Here is a 13,435-nt window from a genome sequence, read left to right on the forward strand (position 1 = left end):
GCTCCTGTCTCCCCTGCACAAGCTCCAGTGCCTATCAGTGGCTTTCACGAGCTAATTCTATGCCATTGTGCTGCAAAAGAAAAAACAAATTCTATTACTTCTCTGCCTATTTAGGCCCACTGAAGGATTTTATACGCTCTAAAGCTAAGAACGAAGCCAAGGAAAATGGAAGGGAGATTAGGACTTCCCAGTACCAGTGACAACCAGCTGTCGGAGCAGTTCAGCTGGCACACATTCTGTGTTCCTGCACAGGATGCCTCTCAACAAGTGCCTTCTCTCCCCAGGGAACCAGCCTTTACTAGGATGTGAAAGGGGGACCATTCAAAAAGACTTCAGACACCTTTTGATACAATATATTTGGTAAGTCTGTTGTCAGGGAACAAGGAGCACACAGTTACATCAACTCAAGTCCCGTAAGAAAGAACAGCGCAGAAAATATTACGTAATTATATTATTGCTAAACCTTACTGCTTAACGTTACACATGATATTGAGTTCCCTCTGTTTCTAACAGGCTCTATAAGGAAGTGATGACTAGAGCTGGCCAAATAGTTTAGGTTTTTTGTAAATTTTTATAAACACACAAAGATTCTTCCATGAAAATGTTCGCATTATTTTAATTAAATATTCTCTATAAAGTGGGATCTCTTGTCACATATTGTTAGGTCCTACTGGAAGCACTAATACTCAGTTAAGCTTTGAAGTAATTAATGAAAAGAATGAATATGTACAGAAATACTGAATACAACATTTTGAGAACATGCACTGGTTAAGCTTTCAAAAAATTTTGACTAGTAGTAGGGCTGACAAATTACTTAAACTACACAATATTAAAATATTCTTAGATATCAGCTTCACAGATTATTCTTTTTTTTCTTGTTTATCTTCATGATCATCGGTCTGCTCTTGTTGGTTACCATTATCTTCAACAAGACATCTAAGACGTGACAAATGGTGTAAAGCCCTAGATTAGGAAAAATGAAGACTTTAACAATAGTGTATATATTACTGTCTACATTTAACACAAAATGATATCGATTTCTTACAAACAGCTTAACAGTTTGAATGGTATTATATACAGTTTACATCTCTAACTGTTCCATTTAATTCTGTTCTGTAAAAAACACTAAGACTTTTTTAAAAAAGTAAAACACTTCGGAACTGAAATTTTAAACACATCTTCTCAAATACAGGTGCTCACACAAACACACAGTTTCTATTAAATTATTACAGAACGGGTATTTAACACAGGGTGTAAACACTGCAAAACAGTGTTATAAAATAGCACATCAATACTGGAAGTTAGTGTATTTTTTTAAATTAAAAAATCTTTTAATTTTACATTACAGTATAAAACTGTACTGCAACACTGAGTTTTGTTGAAACAAATGTTCTACATAATAAACCCCTGTTTTCCATTCTGCCTTTTCTCAAGCTTATTATTTCTTTAGTCACTTATAACTGTTCAGTAGGACTCTGCTGATTTCATTAACGAAATGTTTTCTAGGAATAATTTTCTCCACTGTAGTGAAAAAAGTAAGAAAATACTTCTACCCATATTACAAACTTCTCCAAGCCTGATTAGAGTCCATCTATGTGTAGCAATAATTAATCTATTGACATACATGAAATACAAATGTTGATTTACAAAGCACATCTCTGCAACCGTTCACTAGGTAGTTCATGGAGCGGGGGAGTACCGTGTTTTTAATTATTCACTACTGGTTTACTCAAAGTTTTCAGATTACATGACAAGTCTCAGCTAATTTATCATTCCTTTTCTGCACTTTTTGAACACAGTGAAAAGTCAGAAAAATCAATGGTCACTTACTTCTGAATAGAATTAGTAAGAGGGATTACCTCACTGTCACACAGTTTTAATTCAGCTTCTGCTTTTTCAGAAAGCTTAAAAAGAACAAAAGAGAATTGTTACCTACGGGAAGGAAAAGTAGCTGAATATGACAGAAACCATGGCATTTTTATAGCACATTGCACTGGAAAGTATCGCTAACAACTTTGTAGAACAGAAGTTATTCAGGTTGGGAGGGCCCTCAGGTGGGCTCCTGCTCAAAGCAGAGGCAGCTACGAGGTTACAGCAGGCTGCTCAGGGCTTTATCTAGTCAAACCCTGAAAACCTCTAAAGACAGAGACTGCACAACCTCTCTTGAACAATTTGTTCCAGTGCTTGGCCGTCATTCAGGGTTAAAAAGTTTCTCCCAACATCCACTGTGAACCTCCTGTTTTGATTTATGCCTGTTTCTCATCCTTCCACCATGCACCACTATGAAGACCCTGGCTCCATCTTCTTGATGCACCTCCTCATAGGTGCAGGAAGACTTCTATTAGGTCCCCCAAAACTTCTTCTCCAGCCTGAACAAGCCCACTTTTCTCAGCTCCCCCGCAAACAAGCACTCTAGCCCCCAACCACCTAGGTGCCCCTCCATCAGCTTATTGTCTCTCCCAAAGCGAGGGGCCTAAACCTGGATGCAGTATTACGGATGTGGTCTACTAAGTGCTGGGGGATACAGAGGGACAATCATTTCTCTTGATCCATCGACTGTGCTCCTGTCCATATAGCCCAGGCCCTGCCGTTCCTCCTTCGCTGCCAGGGCATGCTGGTGGCTCATGTTCTGCTTGTACCTACCAAGACCTCCTGGGCATTTTCAACAGAGCAGCTCCCTAGCCAGGCAGTCCCCAGCCTGATTGCTGCAAGGGTTTCTGCCTTCCCACGTGCACAGCCTTGCACTCGCCCCTGTGGAATTTCATGAGGTTCCTGTCGGTCCGTTCACCCTGCCTGTCTGATCCACATATTTATGGAGCATTTCATTCGCTACTGAGTATAGGACATAGGGCTTAAGAACTGCATGCAAGCAACATTATGAAAAAGGTAAAGAGATAATAAAGTCTATTAAATAATTTTGAAACAAAAGTGCCAGAAAATACCAACTCACTGAAGCCAAAGGAGGCAAGGATAGAGCATTTGAGAATACTTGGCTTTTTAAAAATTTGGTACACGCCCCTGAAAGCCTAGAATTAATAGGGATACTATCAGAAGACCACATTTCCAGAACACAGCTACTGCCAGAGCAGCGGAGGGGAGCACAGCCTGCTCTCCTCGGGCAGGCCCGCCTGAAATGTCGCCATCTCCTGGTACACAGGCACTGCTTTCCGCAGCACCGCCGAGGCCACTCTGCAGTTACTGACCTGCCACATGCAGCCCCTGCAAACAGCGTTTATGTTACAACAGTAACATAGCACAGAGCCTCCAATTTCCAACAGCAGCAACAAGGCACAGGGGATTTAGGGCGCAGCAGTCTTGAGCGTATGCTCCCGACGCAAACTGGATTGAATCTGCTGGCAGTGCTTGTTTTACATGACCAGGAAACCAAGTCCGTAAATGGACTAGTGTTTTTTTCTCAGAAAGGTACACAGCACATCAATTTTGAAAAGATACAACATAAGGAAACAGCCTACTCACTTTTTCAAACTCTTCCTTTTGCTCAGCAGTTGTGTTCTGGCTTAAACTTCCCTGAATTGCTTGAAGTTTAAACAACATTAGCTTCAAAGTTTCAAGGGGCCTGGGATGATGACCTCCAGAAAAAGTATTTTCCTAAACCAAAACCCAAAGAATTTGTTGGTCTTGCAGTGTACTGCAGTGCACATAAAACGAAACAAAATAAAACAAACAACTTTTGAAGTTTCCCTGAAACACGTTAAAGGCTAATTTCTGCGAGTGTTTCCTTCTACCTATTCTTTAAAGGTCTATTTATAAATTGTACGTGTATGACGCTACACTGGTTTGTCTTAATTTATACCACTGTACGGTCAGTGAAATCAGTGTAAATACATACATTGTTAGGAAGATGTGAAGCAACACAGAAAGGCCTCAGCCCCGGCTTATGTAAAATAATTCAAGAATATTAAGACTATTGGTCCTTGTAATGCTACAACAGCAGTGCTGGAACATGTTTCAACATTTTATAACTGACAGAGCAAGTAAGCTTCCTTGATGATAAACATAGATTTATTCAAATAATTAGCATCTATATGCTCTCTGCTCATTCTAAATCAAAAAAGCAAATTAACTCAAGGTGACAAAAATTTGTGGATATAATTTGTAGAAATACTTATGTCTAGAAATGTCTGGTGATCTAGGAGAACCAAGAGAACAGGAAGCAAGAAGGATGAAATACAGTGCAGCACCATTCAGAGAACAATCTGAATTACTCACACACATTGTTAGCTTCTGTGTCAATTAACTCCTTAGGGAAACAGAAGCATGTGTCACAGTGGAAAAACTTAAAGGGTAATGCTCTCTTTACTACAAGATGGGAAAACAGAATCTTAGAGCAGTTAAGATTCAAGGACAGCAGGGCAGAAAGTAAAGGAAAAAGATACCAGTACATAAATTAATACTATGCCTTTCAACTAGAATACTGGGCCCAGTGCTCACCTCCCTAGCTGAGAAAAGGATAAAGGGTTCAAACAATCAAAATGAAAGACTGAACAATATTAAGACTGCCAAGAAGGTGCTTAATATGTAAGAATAGAAGTAAAATAATGAATAATCAAAAGAGTAGATTCAATCCATGATCCAATTCCAGTGCAACAGCATAAATAATATGAAACATATTACTTAACTTACCTCTTGAACTTGACTCATACCCAACAGTACATCAGCCAGGCAAGGAAATTAGTAGTATTTAATACATCAATAACAAAAAAATGTCTTCCTTTACTCGAGGCAGGAAAATTATTATTTAAACAAAACAGAGTATAAAAGTCAAACTATTACAAGCAAAGCATTTTATAGTTAGATGCCTTCTTAATCATAATTGTGACCAAGGATTTGATTATAGGATTTAATAACTGTATGAATTCATCATGCTCAAATATGACTAAACTACTGCAGTTAGACTTCCTACTTTGTGTATTACAGAAGAAAAAACAATTTACAGGTATTCCCCCTTCTAATATTTACCAGCCTTACATATTTTGAGTGCACTCAGAAATAAATACTCAATTTTACTGACCTTATTTTTGTCATTTAAACAGTCTTCCAAGAACTTATGTATGATATCTGCCTTGGGGAACGGTAGAGCATCCTCCATGTCCTCACAGCACACAGGCACTGGTGGTTTGCTAAACCAACATTAAACACACAATAGAGAATAACAACAGGTTTATAAATTAATAGAATTGTTTTAGGATACAGTCATTATGATGAAAGCAGATATATTGCATCAATGCAACACCAAGGGGTCACCGAGTAGTCCTGTCAGCACTTTGGTGTATGTGTGAGAAACGCACAACTATTTTTTCCAGTTTTGCCAGTATAATCAAAACCTGGGTAGCCACAAAAAAAACCCAAAAAAGCAAGGTAAGGGCTTCTTAGCTATAATTTATTACACATGGGTGTTTTCCTTACACCTGGTACTCCTCTATTAATATTCAACATCTAAAGAAAAATAGTCACCTCACCTTCTGCTTACTGACCTCTAATTCTTCTACAGTCTCTAAGGTATTTTAATTCAAAGCTAGTAGTCTCATAGAAACCGGTATTAATGAAGCCTGATTTCCAGTGATGTTCTCATACGTGGGTATTCTGGTGGCTAGCAGGAGACTAGATTATTAGCCTCTCCCTCAACAGGAGCATGAATAGTACCATTTCTATTATCATCACATGCAGGAATGCTGTGGTTTGAGACTTGTACTCACCTGTTAAATATTGCTAGGTTTAACCAATAGTTCAAAACCTTCTAGGGTAAAGGGAAACCGACAGACAACACCCAGAACAACATACACCTAGCTGCTTCTGCAGTTTTTACTGCCAGAAATTCTAGCATTGATTTTTATTATTCTTTGATCCTGTGAAATAACCTTTCAGTTCCTGAACAACCGAAATTTCACTTCCAAGACTGCTCCACAGCTTCCCAAGGCCACACCACTTTTTGATTTTTAAAATGGACTTCCCACTATTAACTTGTTTTTCCTAAAATATTAAATCTGTCAATTTAAGTTCCATTAAATAATTTTTCTCTTGAAATATATCATTGATATACAAAGATACATAAGAAATATTAAAAGGCAACAACAAGTAATAGTGATAGCGCACTCTGCAAGTTAATGAAAAAGGGAAAGCAGCGCACTAATATCCTGACCTTGAAATATCAAGCATTTAGCACTATGCAAGAAATCTAATAGTAAATCCTTTCTTTATGTACCTGCCACATCACCATTACTTATAATCCATATACGAAAGCAATTAAGTACATTATGCATTTTCCTGAACAAATTATTCCAACATATGTTTACTTACAAAGTACCTGGAGCATTTTCCCATGATCTTTCTGCTCCTAGTATATCTGTTGTAGAAGGACTGCCACCATTTTCCAGAGTATTTGACAAATCTTCAGCTGAACTCTCCAGACCTTTGTCAGCCTTCGAGGTAAGGAGCTCACGCTGGTCTTCTAAAAAAACGAGGACACAATGTGTGCAACCCTCTTCAAGGGCATTATTTCCACAGTACTTTTAGTTTTATGCAATACTCAAAGAACATTACTACAGACAAATCAGCACTGGAAATATTTTACAGACAGTACAGCCCAAATACAACTCCTTTGGTTATCTTGGTATGGCAGCATGGCATGTAAGTCATCGGTACCAAATGGGATCTGCAAGGTTCTAGCCAGGAGAGTATTTGAAGTAGTCAAGCATTTCTTTTCCTGACTTACACAGAACAAGTATCATATGCAGCATTCAAGATTATTTAATGTTTCTAATCTGCTTTCATGCTATAGAAAATATAATTAATTCATAATGCAATGTTATGTATTACTTAATAATACTCTAAGTTATTAGGTTAATTTTCTTATTATTTTGTACAGGTTTTTCCAATAGCTACTTTTACAGACACCTGGGAGAGAAATCAGGCAAACATACACGCAAATCACATATACAGTCACATACAGGACTCGCATTTAAAAATAGGTTGATAGGCACTCAAAATGTCAGGCATATTCTCATATATTTTTTTATACCTAGCCTGTTCATGATTGGTAAAATTTTGTGTGTATAAAAAGATATAACCCTGTATTTAAAGTTCATCATGCACACACATTAGAAGGGTATTTACAGACATTCGCATATCTGGCATTTTGTCACTTTGAATCCACAACATAACATTTTAACTTAGTTTTTATATATAACCTCTTGGAAAAAGGGAGAGATCAATATTTATACTTTGCATAATGAAGAAAAAATATTTTTCTTTTTGAATGAATACTTAAGACAGAAGTGAAGGTAATTAACACTTCGAAGTGTTAGTCTCTCCTATCAAGCAAATCTTGCTATTTTAGAACACGGAGATGGCGTTTCACCATGGGAGGCCCTCCCTGCTTCTGAAGGACGATGGCCTGCTGCAAAGAGTAGCTACATGAGAGATTCCCAAGGAGCATCTTTACATAAACTGAAGGCACTGGATAACCTAAGTATATGGGTTACAAATATCTCCTGCTGACTGTGTAAAGTAGAGGAAAAAGACTGCACGATAAATGGTATTTTTTACCAATCTGACAGGTTCATTTACACTATGTTTAGGAATCTCTCACCCCCAAGGTTACACTTCATGTAATTTAATTTAATGCTTGAACTTCTATTAAAGTATTCATGGAATTACTGTCATTATCTCGCAGTAAGGTACTAAATATGCCATTGTAATAAATACTTTGCTGTAAAAGGAATGCTTAGATAGTGATTTATATATGAAAACTTACAGTATAAAAGCTGTTTAACTTAGTCAACTACTAGTAAGGTGCTTTGAATCATTTGTCAGTCATGGACATGAATAAATCTACTGTACAGCACAGTCTGACTAACATGGCTAGAGAGTGGTGGTTTAAAAAATGTACATGTCTCTATACACATACCCTCAAAATTAAAAAAACGAATTATATGAAATTTAGTTACCTCTGAATGGCTTTTTGGTATGTCTTGAAAATGAGTTATCAAATTGGCAGCATGCATCTGGATTGTCATAGTTGTAACTTTCTTCTACTTTGTTATCACCTCTCAGATCCAGGCAGCTCTTTTGTTCAAAAAAAACAGAGCTGGCTTTATCTACAGAACGTCTTTTTTTCAGGATCTCAGAAGTTTGTGAAGAGGAAGCTTTGCCTTGTATATTAAAATTTTGATCATCACTTTCTTTAGTTGCATCAGAAAAAAGGTTGTAACTCTTAAGCCAGACCGGGTAGTGAAAATTGGGAATACTACTTAACCCTGACACACTTAAGTCAGACTTCTGACTGGTAAGCCACCTTGGATAATTCGTAAGAGGAAAACTGTTAGAATTCTCTTGAAGAGACAAGGGTCTCAAACTTCCTTTAGAAGAGACCGAATTGTACCCATCGGACATATACACACTGTGTTTCTTTTTGCTGAAGTCTCTGTGTGGATTCCGGTGAGCAACAGCTTTCCCATTCTCCTGGAGACTGAAACCACCTTCAGTATCAAGTGATGAGGTTTGGTAAGGGCAGAAAGATGTTTTAAGTGACCGCCTGTTCCACTCACTACTTTGATGCCTTGATTTAAAAGGACTACTCTGGACAAAGGGCAGCGATCCATCTGCTGGAAAAGCTAACAGATCATCTGTCGCGAGACTAATCAAGTCCAGGTCACACTCAGTCTGCCTTCTACAGGGTGAAGTAAGAGAACCCAATCCTATGTGCTGATTAAAATCGTCCAGTGCTGAAAAACAGAGATATTTTACATGAATTGCTAACCTTCAAGCATACCAAAATGATATATTTGTAAGATCTAACATGAAGTCATAATTTAAAGCTGAAATATATTCTTTACCGGGGGTACTGAATTACAGTTCTTGCAAGAGTGGTTGTTTCTAATCAGAATCTTGATAAAAACCTCATCAGTCAAAAGTTACCACTCCTTTCATAGCACATAACGTTTAGAGCTTTGAGTATTTTCTTCAACTTTTTATTTGAGAAACAAGATTTCAACATTCTAGAGTCCATTTTTAGTTCCACATTCAGAACTGTGTATTCTGCAGATACATCCTTAGTATTTCAGTCCAAGTAGTGACACTTCCTCCACACAGTAACATTAAAGATGACTTTCCCCATATTGAAATTGAGCACATTTACTAGCGAAAAAGATGGCTAAAAGCAATAGCTTGCAAGGCAAGTAGCCAGATAATGGGCCTACAGACCCATTTTGTGATTCAACAGAAACTTACATGCTATATAAGATTTGACTTGGCAGTTTTTCAGGGAAAAATTATAGCTTGCTTTTTTTTTTTTTTTTTACTGAAACTATGAAGCACTTTGATTCACGAAAATAGGTTTTCCTCAGTTGGTACCCGGAAGATATTTTTTCTCACTTTCACTGTAGTATTAGTAAGTGAAACTGTATATTACAGACTATTATAACATACAAAACATACATGCAGACTAGCTAATACATGAATGGAGCTAATGAGACTTCTGCAAAAAAAAAAAAGCAACAGAGAAATTTTGGAGTAAAATATGAGCAGATGACAGCTTTTATAGAACAGTTTCTCATTTTTAGTGATAATCAGAATGCTTATTTTTGTTTGGGAAGTCAGCTAAACTTAAGTAGAAGATAATTTGCATTAGAAAGATATAAACAGAAAACTAAACACAGCTAAAAACCAGCTGTCTTGGTAAGAGAAAGAAAGGAAAGGCGTGAAGCGAGAGGAAGGTTATAGGCTACAGTGAAGAAAAAGCCCTGAATAATACAATATGTTACTATAACTGTCCATGCCAATGCAACCCAGGCAAGCATCCTTTTTCAGGTACAAAGTTTGCCTGTACTTAGGACTGTTATTTTCAATGTAGTGGACAACGCATTTGCGGTATAAATTAGCTTAAGCACAGTAATCTACTCTAGATCTTCTCATAAGAGTTCGTATAATCAATTAAGTATTTATTTATTCAAGCTAACTAATAATGACAAAAGCCAGTTCAAACCCATACACATTACCCTGATGGGTTAGACTTCAGAGCCAAAAGTACACTCCATAAAAATCAATGGATAAGGGGCAAATTTTGTTCCAAGACAAAGCAGCATTCAAGGGAACTGCTTCAATTAATTAGGTTAGAGACAAGGAGGTGCAATGCCATTGGCAATGGAGGGAAAAAAAAAACCTAAACCATGAACAACAAACACCACAACTTATTAAAAGACATATTTGCAAAAGACATACCATGTTTTTCTTTGGCATGACGCTTTGAAAACTCAACTTGTTTGGGAGTGCTTTGACATATGCAGATTTTTCCAGTGCTTATTTCTGAAGATGTGAGACTTAGATCAAAATCTTCAATATAAGCCTCCAGAGCCTCAGATGCAGAGCTATAAAACTTGTCCTTGTATTGAATCAAACTGTCTGGGTATGGATTATTGCTGTCAGCGCTACAGCTTGTTAAAAGAGAAGATATTGTTGACTCAGGAGAGCAGATACCGCTTTCTTTTATTGAGCTTGTCATGGTTTTTATCCAGGTTTCTAACAGAATCTTCACTCATCTTTTTAATCAATCTAAATGGAAAAAAGAAACAAAACCACAAGTGATCTGCACTAAAATGTCTCCTCAAACTGTAACATATCTAGAATTTTTTACTTCTTATGTAATTTTATTATTTTCCTAAAAATTACTATTTCACTATTCAACTTGCTGCTTTTCAAATAAGTTTGTCATATATATGTGCTACCCCTAGAAAAGGACAAAGGCAGAAAATAAAGGCTCTGGGGAAAAAAAAAAAAACCCACAACAATAGGGAAAACTTCCTGTATAATTAAACTTTAGCGGTGGTGGTGGGAATATAACAAGAGCATGAAAATCTAGCTCCTCACTAGTTCTAGAGGAACCTCGGTACCCTGCTTTTGGAAGAACAGGCTTTCACGTAAGAATTACTGACGTTTGTCACCAAACATGCAATTCAGCAAAAATGCACCGAAGTATCATAACTTTCAATTTCAGAACCAGCACAAAAGAGTACCCTTCAGGGACAGGAACCCAGAAGTAAAAGTAGCTTAGTATGAAAAAACTAAACTACTCAATGTAACAGGAGTAGGAAGCCATTACCCTTGCAGATATCTTTATATAACCAGAATGGGTACACAGAGCAAAAGAATTTTACAAGCCACATGGGAGCACTTAGGACCATCCTACCTATGCAATTTAGTCAACTCAATCCAACCTGCCTTTGTAAGCCCAAAAAACTGTTAATTGAAGAGTTGGAAGCGCAGGCTTGTTCCAAATGTGATCAGGATGGTCAAGGTCACTGAAAGAAACGTAACAGCTCGCTTCATCCCTGTAGATAAAACAGCATTTTAAAAAAATCTGTTAAGGTGTTAAGGAAACAGGTGCTGTAACAAGGAATAAAGTTAATAGCTTTGTTATATCCAGTATCATATGCATACAGGGATCACCATGCAACAGCAGCATAAGGATTGACATGAAAAGGGCACAGCGGGGACTAGCTCTTCCAAATCCGGAGCGGCTTTCCCCAGAAAGCCGAGGAGCGGGGCTAGGCACCGGCCCGAGACCTCCCGGGGCCCCATCCCCACACCACATCCCCGGGGAGAGGCCGAGCGGGCCCGCAGGGGAAGACCCGGCCGCAGCGGGCACCCCCCGACCCCCTTTCCCTCACAACAAGCCGCCAGCACGGGGAAAAGAAGCGCCTAAAGCAGCACAGCCCCTCCGAAACGCCATGAGGGTGCACCACCCTAGCTCCTGCCCGCCCATCCCTATCCCGGGAGCCCCGGGCATCCCCACCCCACAGCCGGCCGCTCCTCTGGGCTTTGCCGCGCAGCGTTTTTGAAGGGACCTCGCCCCTTTGCAAAATGGCGGCGCGCAGGCGCAGGGGCGGCCGCGCAGCCCCGCGGGAGTTGTAGTCGGAGGCGGGCGGGCGGTGTCGGGACTACAACTCCCGGCATGCCCCGCGGCGGGGAGGCGGGAAAGGGCCGCTGCGGGTCCCGCCGCTCCGTGCCGCTGAGGTGAGTGCGAGCCGGTGCTGCCGCCTCATCCTCCTCATCCTCCTCATCCTCCTCATCCTCCTCATCCTCCTCATCCTCCCCATCCTCCCCTGAACCGGACAGCGGGGCTGCCGGGTGGGTTGTCCACCGCCCTTCGCCGGGCTGGGCGCCGCGCCTCAGGGCCGCCTCCGCGGAGGATGGGGGTCCCGCCGGTCCAGGCCTTCGGCTCCGCCGCGTCTTCAGCGCTCGGCTTCGCCTGTCAGCGCTCCCCGAGCTGGGTGCGGGGGCTGTGTGTGCTGGTGGGCGCGGCCAGCCTCGCTGGAGGCGCCGGGAGTCTGTGCCCTGCCCTAGTCCTCAGCGGGCAGCCCTCCTTCGGGGCCGCAAGCCCTGAGCACCTGGCTGAATGCGTTGGAACAGGCTGCCCAGAGAGGCGGGGGAGTCCCCATCCCTGGAGGGGTTCAAAAAACGGGCAGAGGTGGCACCTGGGGACATGGTTTAGTGGGCATGGGGGTGTTGGGTTGATGGTTGGGCTGATGGTCTGAGAGGGCTTTTCCAACCTGAATGATTCCTAGTTTTACTTCCATTAAAAACTAATCCAGCCACCAAGACAGGAAAAATTAAATTAATTATTCCTCTCCCCTTAATTGTTTTAGTGGTGGACTTGGTAGTGTAGGTTAATGGTTGGACTGGATGATCTTAAAGGTCTTTTCCAACCTAAACAATTCTATGATTCTATGAAATTCCACAGGATGCCACTGAAAGAGTCTGTGCAACCCATTACACGGGACAGCCCCATGAAGGTCTAGGTATGAAGTTAATTTTGTGCGAGAGGCTGGTCCAGAAGCGTTCAGCGCTGTTGGCCCAAGAGCTACTGTTGATGTCCTTATGAGAAAGAGCTCCCCGAGAGATACCGCAGGGGTTGGGGGGAGGAAGGGCGGAGAGGTGGGGAGCTCCGGCGCCCAGGAGGTGTCCGCGCTGGGGAGGGCTGGGTGCTGGGTGGCTCGGTCAAGGTGGCTTCTGCAACCTTGCTGCTCTGCTTGTTGGTAGAGCCAGGCCTCTCGCTTGCCAAAGAGTTTCAACAATAGCACAGCCTGTAATGATTGTTGTGTAAAGCTCTGATGTAAGAAGAAAATCTCTCTTCAACTGTTTGAGCCTCGTGTGTTTGCGCTACGCAAGTTGGCTACTAGTCTAATGACTTTAGCAAGTCAGGGCAGAATCAGAATCTCAGGCGATAAACTGTATAAGGAGGGGAAATTTTCATGTGGAGTAATGATGGATTTAATACGGAGTGAACGGTGTGTCTCACTAGATGCTGTAATTCATTCTCAAGATCCACACCAACACCTACTTCTCAGTAGCCCAGACTGGAAGTCAATTACAGAATTTTATTTAAATAAAGACTTTTTTTCCTGTAATCGAGTATGAT

General features: G+C 40.5%; 1 protein-coding gene across 3 annotated transcripts; it reads right to left on the reverse strand.

The window, feature by feature from the left end:
- Nucleotides 1–20: 20 nt before the first annotated feature.
- CZH18orf54 (chromosome Z C18orf54 homolog) lies at nucleotides 21–11,824 on the reverse strand. Of its 3 annotated transcripts, XM_075725998.1 has the most exons (9): nucleotides 11,810–11,824; nucleotides 11,204–11,345; nucleotides 10,240–10,569; nucleotides 7,968–8,744; nucleotides 6,319–6,469; nucleotides 5,033–5,141; nucleotides 3,478–3,609; nucleotides 1,831–1,904; nucleotides 444–963 (listed from the first exon to the last, which is right to left on the reverse strand). In XM_075725998.1, exons 3-9 carry the CDS (start codon nucleotides 10,517–10,519, stop codon nucleotides 861–863), a joined length of 1,626 nt encoding a protein of 541 aa, XP_075582113.1. In that variant the 5' UTR covers nucleotides 10,520–10,569; nucleotides 11,204–11,345; nucleotides 11,810–11,824; the 3' UTR covers nucleotides 444–860. The 3 variants fall into 3 exon arrangements, with proteins under 3 accessions (XP_075582114.1, XP_075582113.1, XP_075582112.1); XM_075725997.1 differs by lacking the exon at nucleotides 11,810–11,824 and having other exon boundaries at nucleotides 11,204–11,519; XM_075725999.1 differs by lacking the exons at nucleotides 444–963; nucleotides 1,831–1,904; nucleotides 11,810–11,824 and adding an exon at nucleotides 21–70 and having other exon boundaries at nucleotides 11,204–11,519.
- Nucleotides 11,825–13,435: the final 1,611 nt, after the last annotated feature.

The sequence above is a fragment of the Pelecanus crispus genome, chromosome Z, assembly GCF_030463565.1.
Source record: "Pelecanus crispus isolate bPelCri1 chromosome Z, bPelCri1.pri, whole genome shotgun sequence".
Lineage (NCBI taxonomy): Eukaryota > Metazoa > Chordata > Aves > Pelecaniformes > Pelecanidae > Pelecanus > Pelecanus crispus.

Excerpts from the sequence above, each read along its gene's own strand:
- CZH18orf54 (XM_075725998.1), bottom strand. The coding sequence starts at position 10,519 with ATGACAAGCTCAATAAAAGAAAGCGGTATCTGCTCTCCTGAGTCAACA. Across the intron at positions 3,610-5,032 it reads GTTTAAATGACAAAAATAAG|GAAAATACTTTTTCTGGAGG; the intron begins GTCAGTAAAATT and ends GTTTTGGTTTAG. Across the intron at positions 1,905-3,477 it reads AAAAGGAAGAGTTTGAAAAA|CTTTCTGAAAAAGCAGAAGC; the intron begins GTGAGTAGGCTG and ends GTTCTTTTTAAG.